Source organism: Centruroides vittatus, unplaced genomic scaffold (assembly GCF_030686945.1).
Source record: "Centruroides vittatus isolate TY-2023 unplaced genomic scaffold, ASM3068694v2 contig_1159, whole genome shotgun sequence".
Taxonomy (NCBI): Eukaryota; Metazoa; Arthropoda; class Arachnida; order Scorpiones; family Buthidae; genus Centruroides; species Centruroides vittatus.
This window is the reverse complement of record NW_027120745.1, coordinates 1,215,058-1,234,531: the sequence shown is the minus strand read 5'-3', so window position 1 is coordinate 1,234,531 and position 19,474 is coordinate 1,215,058. Positions and strand designations below refer to the sequence as shown.

The 19,474-nt window shown below is 32.1% G+C and overlaps 1 protein-coding gene across 4 annotated transcripts in view; it reads left to right on the top strand.

Moving 5' to 3' along the window:
* Nucleotides 1–19,474, top strand: part of Larp4B (La-related protein 4B) — a 193,235-nt gene that overhangs the window by 151,852 nt on the left and 21,909 nt on the right. For all 4 annotated transcript variants that reach the window (XM_067276669.1, XM_067276666.1, XM_067276661.1 and 1 more), the window contains 3 exons: nt 5,603–5,691; nt 5,760–6,164; nt 16,421–16,463. In XM_067276669.1, the coding sequence (XP_067132770.1) occupies nt 5,603–5,691; nt 5,760–6,164; nt 16,421–16,463 (537 nt within the window). The remainder of the gene's footprint in view (nt 1–5,602; nt 5,692–5,759; nt 6,165–16,420; nt 16,464–19,474) is intronic.

Sequence of the window (19,474 nt, the reverse complement as noted above, 5' to 3'; positions counted from 1 at the left end):
TTATGAAGTCCAGAATACGCCATACTGTAACTAAGCGCAGTTCATCAGAGGTATAATCAGAACCTGAACCGGTCACACAAACTAGAAGGCAGTCCATGGAAGGATGGAAGCCATTCTTATGTGTAGATAGGCAGTGGGCCATATATAGTTAGGTAGATCATTGGAAGAGTTATCCTTAATTGAACTGACCACATAATAGAAGATACGACTGATCTGAATTTGCCATACTTATCATTAAGAAGAAACCTTTGAGGTATTATAATTGTTAGATGGTTGTAAACACTCTCTCTCCATGGTTTACGCTCCATGCAAGTTAGGTAGATTAAGATTAGTTTTAAGATAGATAGTCTCGAATTATTGATAGATTGTTCATTTATCCACATACTCAATTTGATTGTATATTATTGTAACTTTTTTTTGGTATTTTATTAAATTCATTTATTATCTCTAATGAATGACTTTAGTTATTTACATGCATTATTCCGCATATAAATAAAACGGAATGACTGGTGTCCAGGAATCCTGACATTAAGGAGAACGTTGATTTTACGATCATCAAACGCCGATCATTTAACTTTAAGCCCCTCCTACCACTTCAGAACCGTGAGGTAACCATCTTCTAAATTGGGTATGAAAAACTGGAGAAATGTTCTTACAAACAGTGTCGTGTAAGCGGTAAATAGAGATACGAAACTATCTTCTTTACCCTCGGTTACGTTCTCACAATAGTGTCAAGAAAACATATTAAGACAAACAACTATGTGCATTTGATGATTATATTTAATCACAAATAAATACTTTAACACTGTGTTAAAGTATTTATTTGTGATTTGTGATTAAACAAAATAAAATTAGAATTGTATTAATAAATCTAATTTTCTTTATTTTGATCTTTAAAGTTTCACTTTGTCTTATATGCGAGTAAATATAGTATTTTATGTATAATGTTTTTTCAAAGAAATTTATACAATGTACATTGTTAAGGAGTGTGAATCATCATCAGCATTTCTTTTAGCATGGAATGAACCAACCTAAAATGTGAATTCGATTTGCAGAAAACAAAAATTCACAGCTAATAGCATGATGGAACATGCACACAATCCAGGACTTCTCATCTCCTTGTCACTCGTTACACGAAATGTTGCTCATTAAGTGAGTCTTTTTCAAAAAATTTGATTTGCTCATTAAGCAAGGTTCCACTGTATTACTAAAAATAGTCATTGTGGCAGTGCAGTTTTTTTTATTATGCATTGTTTTTCCAAAGACAGATTTTTAATAATTTTTAAATTGGTGCCAAAACAAATGTGTAAGTAAACTTAAAAGTTATGTAAGGTTAATGAGCCCCTACTAACAATTGTGGTAGTGGCATATCCAACTGTACTCCAATATGATTTGGTTTCATTTTTTTCAGTTGTGGCTTTCTTTTTAAATATTTGGAGTGTGTTGCTTTCTTTTCCATATTGACTATGATTTGTGAGACAGTGTACTGCATATCTTGTTTATGTTGCAAATCTCATGTCAAGAGATGACATAATTACAATTTGACTTGCCGTTTTATGTCAACAAGAGATGATTTAACTGCAAGTCATTTTGCAATTTGTCAATTTTGATTTGTATCTAGGCTTTAATTTTCCAGTGGGATACTGATGTTAGTTAAAATATTTTGAAATGCTTTTGTCTCAACCAATTTTTCTTGCTTTTTCTGTTAATGATTCATTTGAATTTTGTACTTTTGATAATTTCTTTCTTATAGTCTACTGAAGTCTCCTTCAGTTCAAAGAGAGTTCAAATTTTTTTATGATACAATATATAAGATATTTAGCTTATACAGAATTCAGAGATGGTTTTGCTCAGAGCACTCAATTAACCAATTTATTTAAAATAATTTTGTTTTAATAATTTATCTTACATGTTGTTTTTTAAAAAAATTTTTAATGCTTAACTTTTCACACAATTTTTCTTAATTTACAAAACAAAGTATGTCTTTGCATGGAAATATGTATAAATTTTACTTTATGAAAAATAATACAGGTACTCCTCACTTTACGACCTATCTGCTTAATGACCACTCACAGTTACAACGAATCGAGTTTCGACCTGCAATTCAGGGAATCCCCTTTCTCAGTTTGAGTGTCGGTCAATGGCAAATGGTGACATGCGCACTAAGCGTACTACAATATTCTTGGATGTACTATAATTGTCTTATAGTACTATAGCCTAATAGGCTAATAGTGTACTATAATAGTCTTTTTATGAATAAATTTGAAGTTTGTTGCGTAATTTGTATAATTTTACAATGATCCTATATTCCCGGCGCAAGCTCCTCGCTTATCGACCAATTTGCTTAACAACATAGTCGTCAGAACGGAACTCTGTTGTAAAGTGAGGAGTACCTGTACTGTAAAATATAGCAAAATGTAGGATTGATAATCTTTTTATTATGCTGTTCAAACATGAATCTTAGTTTCCTTTTCTCAAACTCTTTTAAGTAATGAACTCTATCATAAATATGACTATGAAAAGCAGGTTATCCTAATAGCTGCTTATGATCAAAGGAAGAGCTGTCCTTATTTCCATTTTCTATTATGTATAGTAGACTCCAGAGATGAGAATTTTGTCACTATACTTTGTCTACAGCATTTCATTAAAGTTGGTTCTTTTTCCTTCCCAAATATAATTACATTCTTTCAATTAGAACTTGTTGGACTGCAATTTCAAAATTGCAGACATGTAAATTTCCACTTGTGACAGACCATCTGTCTGTCATTTTTTAACTCTTTAACACGCTAACGGCGTTATGAGGCACATGTGACTCGTATGGACATGTCTAGTTAGGGTGACAGACATAATTGCTTGTTTTTCCTTGGGGCGGCACATATGCTTTGATAACATAATTCTACAAACATTATACTTGATATATCGATATTATTGTACTAGGTGCAATAAAATATATTAATTTAATATTGGACAGCTGCTAGGTGTTACGAGTCACTCATGACTCATAACACCCAGCAGCTGCCTAAATGTTTATCTACTGATGACATGAACATGTTAAACATGAAATTGACTGAAAAGTTGCTAGACTAGTTTTGCTATATAAGTTCTCCTTGTAACCTGAGGAGTAAAAACAATTTAGTCATTAGCAACAGAGGTAAAGTGAGTTTTCAAAGCTTAGTTAATCTTGAGAACATAGATAAATGAAAGTTGAGACCAGATACGGAAAGCTTGGGTCAGGAGGCCCCAATTAACTATATACAATGGACCAGAAGTCACATGATTTTAATTCAAAAATTTTCTTCAGAACGGAGTTAGATAGATGACTAGCATGACTGCTGTTAATAGGAAAAGTGTGGTGTAACAGGAACGACACTACTAGAATTGAGAGCATATATGAGGGGTATCCAAAAAATGAATGTTTGGCTATAATAAAGGGACAAAAACTGGTAATGGTAAAGTTTTATTAAGTAATTGGTACAAGTAAAGTTTTTTTCTCCTACATAATCACCAATACGATTTAAGCACTTGTCATAGTGTGACACTTCTTTTTTGGATTCCTTTGTCATAGACTTCTACTATTAGAGATTGCTTCTTTCACCTCGCCATCTGTTTCAAAATGTTTTTACCTAAAAACATTAAGCTTGGGAATGATGAAAGTTATAGGGAGGCTAGTTTGGCTCTGTATGGTGGATGGTTGAAAATTTAGTCAAATTTTTGAGGCACAGTGTTCTTGCATGTTATCTTTTTTGATTAAACATTAAATACCATTTTCTCATACTTGCTTCATTCATAATGTGATCTCCATACACTTCTGTTATTTGCTTCTGAACTTTCTTCACATTTAGAAAGTGAATAACACTTTGTATTTGGAGAGATTTTTCAATATTTGTGCACATTTTAACCCTTGACAAAACAGTAACAATAAGCCTGCTGTTATCAAAACTGTACACATACTAAGTTAACAAATCAGAGAACAAACTGACAGTGAATCAACAGTGGTCATTCATTTGCACAAAGTGCTATATGCAAATATCCTTTGTTTTCTGGATGTATCTTGATTTTTAAATTGAATAAATTAAAACTTGTGGACTGGCATTGTGACAATGACAATTTTGCTTGTATTAATCTGAAAGGTTCATGAATAGAATCCATTGCTTTACATTTATTTGAATTGTAAAATGTACAGTATATGCTATTCCTCTATTTCAGTGCTCTCAACTTTTCTGAGGTCCTGGAGCATCATTTATTTACTTTTTATTGCACAGAGCATTAGCATCAATATGTTAACAAATCAATACATAATTCCATGTTTACTGTTTTCCAAAACAGTGAAGCGGTAAACTAATATACTGTATTGTGCTGAATAAAGTAGGAACATGGAATGATATACAAATAAAGTAATATGTTGTAGTTACTGCACATTGTAATAAAAACTAAAATCTTTCTCATGGAACACTTGAGGCAAGTTTACAGAACACTGGTTGAGAACCACTGCTCTGTTTCATACAATGGAGTGTCTTCTAGACAGTTTGGCTTTTATTTTTGTGAACAAGAAAACCTTTGAGGAGAAAGAACTTGCAAAAGCACTTGTAGATAAGATATATACTATTGTGAGAAGTAAAGCTATTGAAAACGGTTCCTAACCCAAAACTTTTATTTGGGAAACTGCCTTAATTTTAAAATTAAATTTGATAAACCTTTACTTAACATTAGCATTACTGGGACACTATATTGTCTATTGTAATTACAGGCTACTAACTTTTATGGTTGGTTTTTATTTTTGTCTTTATAAGCATGTTTTTTTTTAATTTATACATTTTATATATTTTATAGTCAATAAAAACATTTTAATTGCAAAATTTTTGTTCAAATTTTAAATATATCCAGTGTGGGTACTCTGGTTTGTCATTTTCCTGAAGATATTTTAAAATATCAAATGTATTGAATTAAAAATACTGTTTACTTAACATTAGAAAACTGATTTTACTTTTTTCTTCAGTTTTTTTTCTTAAATGAAATAATAAACTGCTTCTTCAATCATTTCAAATAAAATAACATTTTTGAATTTACAATTTTTGATACTTGTGAATTCATAAGAATCAAAGATTTTGTGGGATGTTTATATGCATTATTTGTGTTCAGAAAATTTTAAAATGGCTGGCCATGCAACTGAAAATATATCAAATAAAGTTTTTATAATAGCCAGCTAGCTATGTAGTAATATGTTGGCCTGATATGAGATTCAAAACCTATTTAGATGTCAAATTTATTAATATCATGGATAGTGACAATATTTTGGCCGGTAATATCTCATTTGTAGTGGATTATGGCAATGAGGCACATCAGAAATGAAAATAATTGTAGTAGTTTATATATCTGGTATTGCTGGCTTACGTTGAGTAACCAGTAATTAATATTAAGTAATTTAATTATTAATATGCTACCATAGATAAATACCATATATATTAAGCTTTTGACATAGAATAATATGAATATTGCTGTTTAAAACTGGTACATTTGGATTATATAATAAAATGCTTAAAATGTATATTTGATTTGTAGAATTTGATAATGCTTATCTGTTAATAAATTTATTAAATTGCAGGTATTTTCATTAAATGGGCTTGCACCTCAAGCTTCTTTTAAACCTATTGGTAATAATGGCAGACACAATCTTCATATGCTAAGAGGAAGGTAAGAAATTTTGTTGTATTTTTTTGAACAGTATTTTGCTGTTTTATTTATAAAACCTCTACTTTTAGGGGTTCAAAATCATATAATCGTATGCATCAAAATTATGATACTGACCAAGGTAGTCGATTGTATGACCGCAGTCAGTCGTTGCCTTACGTTCGTCAACAGCATACCATGATGAATGGTACTTCTGGTACATTGACTTATTTTCCATATGCCTTTAATTCTAGAAATCCTTATGCCTTTGGACTAGATGTTCATGATATATTTGCATCAAATACTCAATATTCTAAAAGGCAAGACTCGTATTCTTCCCTTTATTCACATACATCTCATGCACAGTCCCAGACATCCAGTCAGTCTAGGAATTTTTCAAAGCAGGAAGTAAATGTAGGTGCCAGTCATCCAACTCCAGTGCAAGAATCAAGGATAGCTTCTGAATTAGTAAAAGAATTACCAGGACAACCACAAAGGTTTGTATTAAATTTTCACTTAACCTGTACTTTTCGTGAGGTTATAAGAGTATATTTGGTAAACTTTTAAACATATTGGTATGGTAATGGAAAAAAAAACTATTTTCTAGCGGTATTCTTTAGTGTCATTGTCTTGTCTTTTTATCTTCTGTTGTACTCTGCAAGCTTTTTTTTTATTTTTATTTTTGGGGAAACACATTTGGAAATTTAATGTATTACTGCATTATTTGTGAATCATAAAAACTTTAATACAAAGAACTTCAAGACACACTGTGAATTAAACTTACTTCTACCCCGAACCGAACAGTGCTAATATTTCCTCTCTATCTTTCCTTTCTTCATTAACGTTTTCAAACCTCTGGTTCTTCTTCAGGTGAACAGACAAGTTATTCGATGGCAAGAATCTTTCAAAAAAAAAAAAAAACGAATTCCGAAAGTTCTACGTAAACACGTGCCGTCTTCGTCATTCTGCGCGTGTGCAGTTGATGGAAGTATAGCTTTATGTTATCCCGTATCATAGACCAGCGTTTGCCAGGCCACCGATAATGATAATTCTTCTTTGTTATTGATACATTTCTTCTCCTTTGCCATTTTATGTATCCATATCGCTTCAATCCATCTTAAATGGTGCGGCCGCTGGGTCATTTGTATTATTTTCGCCTCGTTAAAAAATGGCTCTATTTCCGGGTCTGTAGCATACTGCGCTAGTGCAGTTGTATATTTGTTATGCGCGATGTCCGCCTTATGCTCCTTTACCCTCACATCCAGTGATCTTTTCGTGGCTCCTACGTATACTAGCTCTTTATCCCATCTATGATCTTTCATAGGGATTGCGTACACTCCAGCACTTAATTTACAGGTTCGGGGTAGAAGTAAGTTTAATTTACAGTGTGTCTTGAAGTTCTTTGTGTTCAGTAGCGATGCCGGCTACTCCGTGTTTTAGAACACTAATGAAGCTAGTCAAGGCTAGGACAAGGTTTGAATTTCTGAAAGAATGTAAGGAGATCAGAGTATTCCCGATGTCAATACATTGTATCACCCTCCCTAAAGGGAATGAGCCTCTATTAAATAAGGTTAAGCTGATGTGTATGAACAGGGCAGTTTGAATTACAAGAAAAAGAATGTATTCCATACTGTCAGAGCTTAGTAAAATCGAGAATCAGCTATTCGACATTAACCCTGGTCTGTTAGTGCAAGAAAACAGCAAAATAGTTTCGCAATATGATTATATTAACACCAAATATAAGGAGAAATACCATAGAAAGCTACAGTGGATCCTGAAATTTCAAATGCCTAGGGTAAAGAAGCACCCTACCTTCCCATTTGTCATATGGGACGGCATACAGGTGCCTCACTTCGTATTTAAAGTGTTGGAGTATGGTCCGAAATTTGCCCCACCTCCACCTCCTACTGGACCTCTAGAGTATATTCCCGAAATGGAAGAACTTATACAAGGCCTTCCAAATAGAACAAAAGAGTATTATAGATGGTTAGCCGTGCAAAAAGTAGTAAAGGCGAGAAATGGGACAGAAGCAGAGCAATTAAGAACGAATATAGTTAGGACACGTAGATGGATGAGGAAGAATAAAATCACTCTAGTTAGGGCAGACAAGACCAAAGCAATGGTAATTATGAAGCAGCAGACGTATGAAAAGTTGCTGATGGACTACATCAACCTGACACAATGTGAGAAAGTGGAGAACAATAACGTAGAAAAGTTAGAAACTAGAGTAAAGAGATTTGCTAAAACCAAGTTGGCTAAGAGGTTAGACATTAAGAACATCGTCTTGGACTCTCCGGACGCTCTTAGACTATTTGGCTTCGCCAAAACTCATAAGCAGGGCGTACAGATTCGTCCGGTAGTGGATAAGACTCGTGCACCTACGAGAAAACTGGAAGATGTCATGCACGCAATAATAGCGCCACATCTAGAAGATTACGAGTTTAATATATCTGACAGCTTAGAGCTCATAACTATCCTCAAACAGATGGACACCACACCAGTGTACCTCACAGTGTTGGATTTTAAATCTATGTACCCTTCCGTACTCCTTCCACCTACCTTTTGTGCTCTTAGAGATCTTTTACTAAAAATAGTAGAGGATAGTAACCATCATCAGAAAATATTGGAGTTAGCACATCTATTATGCTGAAACTCGTAATTCCAGTTTAAAGGGGATGTATACTAACAATGAAGAGGCGTACCAATGGGGAGCTCGATAGCAGGAGATTTATGTGAAATGGTGGTTAGACTTCTTGAGCAAAAGGTTCTTCCTGACCAGCTCCACAACATCATTATCTACAAGAGATACGTAGATGATATACTCATACAATGGAAATGTAAACCTGATATGTTGACATTCGTGGCCCAGTTTAATAATAACTCCTATGGCTTAACGCTGGGTCTAGAACAGGAGAGCTACACCCAGGTCCATTTTCTCGACGTGAACATCACTGTTAAAGGATCAGCCATCTGCACGGAAGTATATAGAAAACTGCAAGCGGATCAATTATATATCCCAGCACAGTCATGTGATCCAATGAAGTACAAGATAGCCACATTTAATAGCTTAGTCAAAAGGGTGTACACCCACTCATCTACACTGCAGGCGCTTACGAATGAGATCAACACGATTAACACTATTTCTGAACGACATGGATATAATAATCTAGTGGCGGCGATATGCAAGAAAACCTTTCACCCCCTAGGAGTGAAGGAAGCAGAAGTGCAAAGACAACAAGATAGCTTGGATAAGGACAAGATAATAGTTACATACAATCCTTACTTACAAAATTTATATAAAGAGATCGCCAAAAGAAGACAGGTCACTGTCATATATAGAAGATGTCCTACTATTTTTAACATGCTGAGTAACGGGAAAGATGCCCTACAGCAGGGCAAATTGGCTGGAGTGTACGCAATCCCTATGAAAGATCATAGATGGGATAAAGAGCTAGTATACGTAGGAGCCACGAAAAGATCACTGGATGTGAGGGTAAAGGAGCATAAGGCAGACATCACGCATAACAAATATACAACTGCACTAGCGCAGTATGCTACAGACCCGGAAATAGAGCCATTTTTTAACGAGGCGAAAATAATACAAACGACCCAGCGGCCGCACCATTTAAGATGGATTGAAGCGATATGGATACATAAAATGGCAAAGGAGAAGAAATGTATCAATTTTAACAAAGAATTATTATCATTATCGGTGGCCTGGCAAACGCTGGTCTATGATACGGGATAACGTAAAGCTATACTTCCATCAACTGCACACGCAGAATGACGAAGACGGCGCGTGTTTACGTAGAACTTTCGGATTATTTTTTTTTTGTTTTTTTTTTTTTTTTTTTTTTTTTTTTTTTTTTTTTGAAAGATTCTTCCCATCGAATAACTTGTCTGTTCACCTGAAGAAGAACCAGAGGTTTGAAAACGTTAGTGAAGAAAGGAAAGATAGAGAGGAAATATTAGCACTGTTCGGTTCGGGGTAGAAGTAAGTTTAAAACTGTAATAGTTAGTTATAATGGGAAAGCCATTTTGTCATTAAAAAATGCTTCTATATAGGTTGAAACTAATATAGGATTTTTAACAATTTCTGCCCTGTGGGCACTAAGAGGGTCTCTCTTAGCAAGCCCATTATGAGTTTTGCCAGGCCTAGAATGGGGTGGTTGGATGATGATAGATGGGGGTTGATATATCCAGATGAATCCCCCAAAGAATTCCTGGGAATTTTTTGACCCATCCAGATTTGATCCCCGATCCCAAGAGAGGTAGGATGCCACCTTGACTGCTTGACCATTTGGCTGTCCATTTAAACAAATTAAAGTGTTGCTGAAAAAGTATTTAAGTTGGTGTTCAAGTGTTTTATCATTATAAGTAAACATACTAAATATTAAAAGTAATTTTATGTAATATATTTTTTGAGTGTTGACACTAGACATTTGGACTTTTTCACATCCACTTTATTTTCTTATGTACACAGTCTATAAACTAATTATCCCAATTGCTAATGGTGTCTCAAAAAGTATAACATGAAGGAGGTGTGATTTCAACACAGAGAGAATTTTATTTAATATTTTCTCAATTAAAATAAAATTTTGTTTGTTTATACTTAAACTGTTTTATTGAAACTTAATATTTTTGTTGACTACCAGCCTGGATTTAAAACTTCTGGTCAAACCAACCAAACACTGGCTGGGTGGAAATCCTAACATCATATCTCTCCTAAAATGGGACTATTAGTACCAACCAAGTGCAATCTCTCATTGCTCTATGTGAAAGAAGAGTCCATCTTGACAGACATAATGTCATGTATGTGGGGTGTCAGATATTCTCTGTTTTGTAGACACATACAGTTTCCAATAAATTAATACATAATTGTTAATATTGTAATTTTAAGAAAACAAATTTTGATGGTGTGGGATTTGTTTAAAAGATTTGTTACTGTCAGATGTAAGGATATGTTGTCATTGGCTAAAGTTTATAAAATGATAGTTGTAAATGACTTCTTTCAGATTACCTCATATATCAATATTTATTGAATTTGTTCTTTCACACCCAGTAGTTTTTGTTAATGTCATCTCACTGAAATCCAAAGGTTTCAATGAGATGACATTAAGAAAAACTCCAATTGGAAACTGTCTTGTTTAACAAATTCCTGACATTTTTTTACATCATCTCCATAAATTCCCCCAGATGGGAATTTGATTTTGTTGCCTGGTATGAATTAAAACCAAGAATTGTTTAATAATGTATGATAATTGTGGGTTGTAACAATAGATTTATGGTTAGATTTGTAGTGCAGTACATTGTAATAATGTACAGTATCTACAAGAATAAACAAATGTATTGTGTATTGTTCTGGGCAGCCTCAGGGATGAGAAATATTAGTTTCTAAAATTTTGCTAAAACTTTTTTAGTAAAATTAGCTAAAATGCTACAGAAAATTTTCTCCCAGCTTATAATCTGTGTCCACATAATGGTAGTGAACACAGCTGTTGTCTCTATTAGCTGTGTATATTTCTATTACATCCAAATATGAGTGAATTAAGGTCATTGGTGGGTCCAACAATTTTAGCTTTTTCCCAATTAATTTGTACAGTACATCATGTTGGCTAACATATGCTGCTGGGACTGTGTTGTCCAGTTTCTTGTTAACTGCATACTTGTTTTTTTAATATTATCATCATCAATTTTTTTTATCCATGTTGATAGTATTGATAGTAAGTAACAATGGGCAGTTAATCAGATATAATTAATGAATTATAACATATGACTACTTTTAAATTATTTTTGAAATTTACAGTAGGGTGTCAATTATCTGAAATAATCAAATTGACACAATTTTAGTTAGCCAACCATACTTAGTAGGGAAAGAATAAATTGATAAATACCTTATTATCATCATTTTTTTAGCTAGTATACAAGGTTTATTACACAGACAATTTTTCTTATTTTTACCATTTGTTTGTATGCATTAAATTTCTAATTTATTAAAAAGAAATGCTAGGCTTTCGTTATAAATTATAATTTACTTTGAATTTAAAGTAAAAGCTAAATTCAAAGTAAATACAAAATAGTAATATTAATATGAAATAAAGTATTGCATAAAAATTTACTTCAGTTTTAGTAAATTGCTTATTTTTCTTTGTTTTATGTAGTTTTTTTCTTTTTAACTCTGCTAAATCTCTGGCTTGCTTGATTGTTGCAAAACTTGAAACAATTGTTTCAGATGACACTTTTAATCATGTCAATGTTATCTCTAAGCACAATGAACATTTGTGTTGCATTAGAGATAAGTCTCTGACTTTGTGATTCATTAATCTTGCTTATCTGTTATTTGTACTGTAATAAGTAAAACTGAACACTAATGTTGACAACGAGATATCTTGATAGTAGGCCTGCAGAAGATTTTCACCACATTATTACATAAATTCATAATTTCTGGAATTAGTACTCCAGTATTCTGTTTTGGATAAATAATTATTTGAAAAAACAAAGCTCTATTGTATGTGTGTGTGTGTGTAAATTTTTTCAATTAGTAGATCTTATGCTACTCTCAGTATGAACTATTGTGAAAAAACAAATAGTTCTTTAATTTTGAGTACAAGTATATCTTGACAGATTATCAGTGTTTGAGATGAGTCATCTGAAATTTATTTTTGACTACTCTTGATTGCTACAGTCTGTTTATCTAATGTACAGTACTATCTGTCCAATGTACTATAACTAATTGTCACATACACTAACAAAAATTGGGATTGCAGTTTAAAATAAGTTAATGAGTCATAATTTTACTTTAGGTATGTGAATGCTATTGGTTACTTTTTAATTCACTCTCAATCTTTATTTGCTGTACATGGTGAATTTTTAAGAGGGGGTGTGCATTAAGTGACATGGTAGATCATATGCTTATTTTAAATCTGAAATTGTTTTTTTAAATGAAGTCATCGAAGTATCTGGAAAATGGAACACTTGGGATAAATTTGTTGTTCTGGTTTTTCTTGAACACTACACATCTTGATCTTTGTGTGTGGGTGTTTACACAGGCTCTGCTTATACAGAAACTAATTTTTATGGGAATTGAAATAAATGTCTACTCAAGAAAAATGAGATTGAAGTGTAAATTTAAACAGTAGTAATGAATTGTGTGTAAATGAAATGGTTTTTCAATAATTGAAAGATTTGAGAGGAAATTTTTGAAATTGGTTATACTGAAATAGAATGCAAAATTTTGTTAAAATAGTGAGAATTTTTTTAATACCGATATTATTTAAGAAAAGAATACAAATGGCATGAAATTTTCAAAATCTGTACTGTCGAGTCCAGCATAATAATTAATAAGCAACAATGTCTAATTTTGTAGTTTTATACTTAAAAACAAGATGATGATAGTGAGTCAGTGCAATAACACAATGAAGTAACAGTAATATCAAATAATACATAGTTTATGCTCCATATGAGTTGATTTAATGGAATTAAGAAGCAGCATGAACAAGAAAATAATAGTCAGTACATATTAAAGAATAGAAGATTTCTGCTGCATAATGTCAATTTTGCTACATGACTATTTTTATCACTGGCAAAATAAACTATCAACTGGTGAAATGAACTGGTCCTAATACTGTTAAGTAGTTCTTGTGTGGTGATGTACACTATTTTTTATAACACCTTGTCTAACAAATATTGCCATGCATTATTTTTCATAACAACCAATCTCTATTAACACAATGGTTCCAGGGCTCTGGTAAAAATGGCTCATGAAAACATTATACAGCCTGTTGCAAAGATTCTAATTTCCAAGCTGGCCTTTTTGAATTCATTAATAATTAAACATAAACTACTCCATCAGCAAGAAAATGTAAATAAAAGTGTCTTCAGAAAAATTTCTTCTGAAAAATATATTTAATATTCAAAGTGTTTTTGTAAAAAATTTTTAGGATACATTATTATTAACAAAATTTTTTTTATAAAAACATAATTTTCATTAATTTTACAAATTTCTTTTCTTGAAATTCAAGATGAAAATGAAATTGCGATATTTATTCAATGATATTCATTGTTTCATAGTTTATATACTAAAATTGTAAAAGGAAATTATATTTTTCAAGAACTTTTTTACTAAATCACACTAAATTAAACTTTTTTAAACTACTATGTAATAAAGAAAATTTTTTTTTTAATTCTGAAGTTATTACAATATCTTTATTTTATTTCTAAGAGTCCTATTAAGTCAAGTGATTATCAAAAATTGGGGAAAATTTGCTGAAAATTACTGTAAAATTTATTGTTACAATGAAACTGAATACATAAATTCAGAGATGCCTATTATGAATTTTCCATAGTTTTTCCTTCTATGTTTTGTTCGAATGTAAAGGTTTTGTTTGCTGCTTTTTGGTGGATCATTACATTGTCTATCTGTCAACTCCAGTCAACTGAGAGAATATTGTCATTCTGAAGGTTGGCTTACATACATGTAAAAAGGAAAGGAAAACATGTGAAAAACTGGAAATAGAATTTTATTGAATGAGGGAAATTGCTTCACACTACAAAATGTGGAAAGCAAAAATTTTCAAAATTTTGCACTGGCAGTGTAATTTCCTAAATGGGAAATTCATTAGAAATGGTATTGCATATTATGGATTATTTGCTCTACTTTTTGTACTTGCTGGCAACTTGATGTTAGTGTGGACCTGTTTGAAGGGCATGCATAATTTGCTTTTTTAATAATTGCTTCAAACTTTTCTATTTTTTGTGTGTTATAACACACAAGTGAGGAAAAACATGCTGTGGAGTGCTGAAATTTAGTGTATAAGTAAAGAAGGTATAACAAATGTTTTATAATGGAAAAAGTACTGTGCTGAAATTATTTAACATGGTATAAAATGTATAAATGGTTTGACTATATGTACCAGTAGCTGTCTAATATGGGGAGCTAAGTAACTATTACTTTACGTAATAAATTTTGTATGTCATCTTACCCATAAATACTGTTATGAGTAATTTCAATGAAATAAAATAATATAAAGGTATTTTATTGTTATATGATGTAAGTAGTATACACGGATATATTCATTTTTAAAATGGCTTCTTTTGGCCATTTGCACAAGCCTTCAATCTGTTGTCACTCACCAGTAGCATTATAACAGGGTCTCCAAAGGGAAAGCTGTTAGCGCATGAAAGATCATTTCAGATTGTCAATACTGGAGTGTCTTTTTGCAGGTCTTGTTCTGATATGGGTTGAGTTCAGGCTGCTGGAAGTAAATCTGTTGGAGAAATGAAGTTTGACACATTCAGCTGAAGCCACTCCTGGGTTGACTTGTTCTTGTGAACAGGTGCAGAATCTTGCTGGAAAGCACCACTGTCAGTTTTTAAATGTGATGTTAGTCAAATTCTTGATGACATGGCTCTGAGATTGTGTCATGATATGCTTTGACAGATGTTTTCACTCTTTTCTCACAGAGAGCTGCTTGGTACCTTTGTAGGAAACTCCCCACCAAGCCATGAGAAAAGTAGATGATGGGCCCTCATTATCCTTGGGATTTTACCCTTAGTTTCTAGTTACCTGATGCATGGTATCATTTTGGCAGTTGAAAGCCACTTCAATAGTGAAATATTTTCATCAGTAAAAAGAATGTTTGTGTGTTGAGGAATTGTCTGAGTAATGCTGTAACAGGCATTTTACTTTTATTGCAAGTAATATTTTCTTTAATAGAACTTCAATATTACCTCAGGTTAGGATAAACATGAAAATAAGATTTCAGGATATGTGATAATTTAACACCTAAGGAGTTGGTATAGCTAAGTGGATTCTTGTTACACAGAATTCAAAGAAAACCACAGGATTGTGCTTATAGACAAGGTTTGTTATTTATTTTAGCTGGTCTCTTTTGCATTAACAAATATACAAGGAACTGGCTAAAATGAACAACATAAACCTTGTCCTTAAGTACAATCTGACAGTTTTTGGATAATCTAATATAATAAATTTACAGCATGAAAGCAATTAAGAAATGAACATCAATGTTCTTTAAGAAAAATCTCTGTGAAAGGCTTTGAAGAAATTCAGAGAATTGGAGTTGGGTTAGAAAATTTTTTCTGAAGTCTACCTTATAATATAATGCTGGAATTATTTGCCAAATCAAGATATTGCTAGTTAGTGGAAATGGCATAAAATATAAAGTAGGAAAGAAAAGGATATTAATTTTATTGATGATGACTGTTAAAAATGTGAAATGGAAAGAAAGTCAATTAATATAGAGAGGAAGTATTCATTAATTTGGATTGAATTTCAGTTTACACTAATGATATAGATATACTGAAATAAATAATTATCATTTTAACCAGTCAGATTTATTCCAAAATATGAAATCATTCCCTTGATCTGCTATTACCTGAATTAAATAAAGTCAGATTAATTTGTTATTTAATTCAGAAATTCATACAAAATTAATCAGTTTTAAATTACATTAACAAATAAAAAGAATAATAACCTTTTCATTAGCATCAGTGGCATTAATTGACCAATTATTCGCTATCAGCGCACAAATTATCAGATTTCACTAATATGATTTTAAAATTGATGCATTTCTACTTAAAATTAAATATTTTTGAGGAAACTTGTCAATATTTTTTAAGATGCTTTTTTCATGTGTCTGAAATATCTACAGTAGATCTGTTAGATCTACTATAGATATTTCAGATTTTGTTTCATAAAACATATATTAAATTAATGATGATAAAAATCTTGCAGGAATAGGAACAGAAGAAAAAAGAAAGAAGAAGTTAACAAATCTGTAAGTTTTTTTCATTGTATTTAAAGTATTTTATTGAATAAGTCAAATTTTATATAACTGGTTTCAAGATGATTTCTCTTCCTTTATGACTTTAGTATTGTCATTTCAATGTTTAAATTAATCATATAGTTTTAAATCATTTGGGCTAGTTTCTTTCAATGATAAATTGTCATTAAATCTTTAATTATTTCAGTACAACAATTTCATAAACTAGTTATTCCAGAATGTGTTCCTGAGAAGGAGCACTAAGTGAATCAGTGCAATTCAAGGCCATTATAACACATCTAGTACAGGAGGGCATCTTTTCTGAAAAAAATGTTTTGTGTGTAATTTTTCATTACCTTTCTGCTTGAGCTGGAGTCCATCAAAAAACAAAATATTATCATAGTGACTAAGCTTGTATTTATTTTATTTTTCCTAGTCTATCTTCAGAGTTCTTATCATCCAAAAACAATCTTTTCAGACTATCTGAAAATATCTTATTTGGAACACATCTGCTACTGTTTAAATTTAATGTTTTTGTATTCTTTTTTTACCATTCATTTTTAGGAAGTCAACAAAGCATCCACATCTTCAGTATTAATAACTTTCTTCTTTGAATTTTGTTAAATTTTTCAGTCATCCACAACTCCCTATTATGTGCTTTGTTGCTAAGTCACATCAGCTATCTTGGTATAATCTGTTGAACTGCATACCATCTACTTAAACACTGAAATATATTATAAAGGAAGGATGTCATTGCATTATAATATTTTCAGACTTGCTTGGTATGATGCACGCTTTTAACTCTGCAATTTTTTTGGCACTGTCTCATACAGAAGATTTAGCAGCTATTATACCAACTTTTTTTTCATGGAGACTACCAAGTCAGATTTCGTTAGGTTCTGAGAGATACGGCTATAAGGTGAAATGAATTGGTTGACATAGCAGCAAATTCTGTCGCCCTACTCAGCCAGTTCCCTCCAGCAATATTCCATACTGATTTAAAATCCATTATTAAGGTGAAACTATGTGAATTATGGCAATGTTCTTGGAGTAATAAGACTACTAATAAACTGCATGAGATAAAGCCAGTTAGAGAATTGTGGGAATTGAGTATTTGCATGAATAAACAATAGGAAGCCATCCAGGCACAATTTTTGATAGAACAGTTGTCTCATCCATCTGAATGCCCTTTATGCTACTACTTGTTAACTATCAGGCATATTTTAATTAGTCCAATCTTAAACTTTTAATCCTTAATGGCAAAGATTTTAACTATATGCCTTTTTGTGCTTTCATCAGAATTAATGTTTTAAGAGAAATTTGATCTTATAAACTGTTCTCTATAAACTATTTTGTTTTATTTCTTTAATCTATTTTACCTGTCTTGGGTCATTCATTTTATGCTTTGTGTCTACTTTTATTGTTTTTGTTGATTAGCTTTATGCAGTTTTTTCTTATTCTTTTACCATTACTATATTTTATATTAACTGCTCCTTTTACTAGCATCACTTTCTTTTTATTTTTACATTCACCATATGGTTGGTACAGCATGGACCATGAGGCCCTTGTGTTATAAAACAGCAATAAACTAAACAGAGTTGTGTTCTCCACTCCTGTACATCTTCCCAATGTTCTTTATCTGTTTTGATACATTTTTTGTTGTCTTAATGTAAAATTTTTCATGAGCCTTTAGTCTACTAATGGTATACTGTAATTCCTGCTCTGATCTGTTCCATGCTTTTCTCTATTATTTTCCAGGGAGCAAATTTCTCATAAACTTAATTTGTATGCTAGTGGAGTTTTATGGTTTGAGAAGAGGTATTTTCTATACCTCTTCTCAAACCATAAAACTCCACTAGCATACAAATTAAGTTTATCTCATTTCTTATATTGTTTTTTCCCTCTGATGTTGCTCTTTGATCTTGCTACCACCAATCTGCAGTAGGGTCCTAAATGCTGCTATATTGTACTTCCTCCTCGGATCATAGTGCATGCTTGGTATACAAATAGATTTGTGAATGTTGTTACAGTAAATGGACATCAAGTACTGCATGCCTCATTTAATTATAACACCCAAGAAGTATACTGCTATTTACAGTGTCAGCCCAAGCAATATAGGTAAAGGAGAATGAGGAAGATACATGGGAGATGGCAAACATGACTCTTAACAGTGAAATATATGATGGGGAGATGAAGGTGGAGTTTGATAGGACAAAAGTGATTTTAGTGATGGATAAGAGATAACTTTTGGCCATTGAAAAATTAAGAATATAAGAAGAAAGTTATTAATATTTGATATAGATACTTTGTCAACTGCCTGGAAATGGATGGTAAAAAGAATAAACAGCAAGAGTGAATGGAAAGATGCAGAAGATAGTTTGAATGGAATGAATGTTGTTCTAGAGTGGATAGAAAACAAGTAGGCATTATTATAATAAAATTGCTATAAATTTTGCAGTAATAATGATCATAATAAAGTTTGTGGGCTGTGACAGAGGCCTCACACACAGTGGCAAAAAAGATGGCTGTCCACTTGTCTGTCTAGGAGTGAGTGCAGATTGCTGCATTCTATGAGATGTGAAAGTCGGTTACTGCTGTGCAGAGATAGTGGCATACAGTGTAAGGGATGTCATGCCACAATCTGTCCAGAAACAACCCAGAATTTTCATTTTAAGCTGAAATGATTGTGGATTTGGTTGCAGATTCAGAGAAGTGGTTATAATAACATCATGATCTGAGGAAAATGTTTTGTTGGTGGGTGGCTTACCTTAAAATTCAATTTAGGCATCCATATTTTCATTTAGTGTGGTTCATCAAATAATTTTCATCATCTTTGTGCTAATTTCTTAATACCTAATTACTTTCTACACATCTTGTATATAATGTGTGCAAGAGTTAAATTGCTTGTTTGACTGAAGTTACTTTTAAAGGTTGTAAAAAAAAGGTTTTTAACTTTAATTACTGGAATTTTCTGTTAAATTGTCAAAATATTCTGACATACAAACACAGCTAAACTGCATATTGTG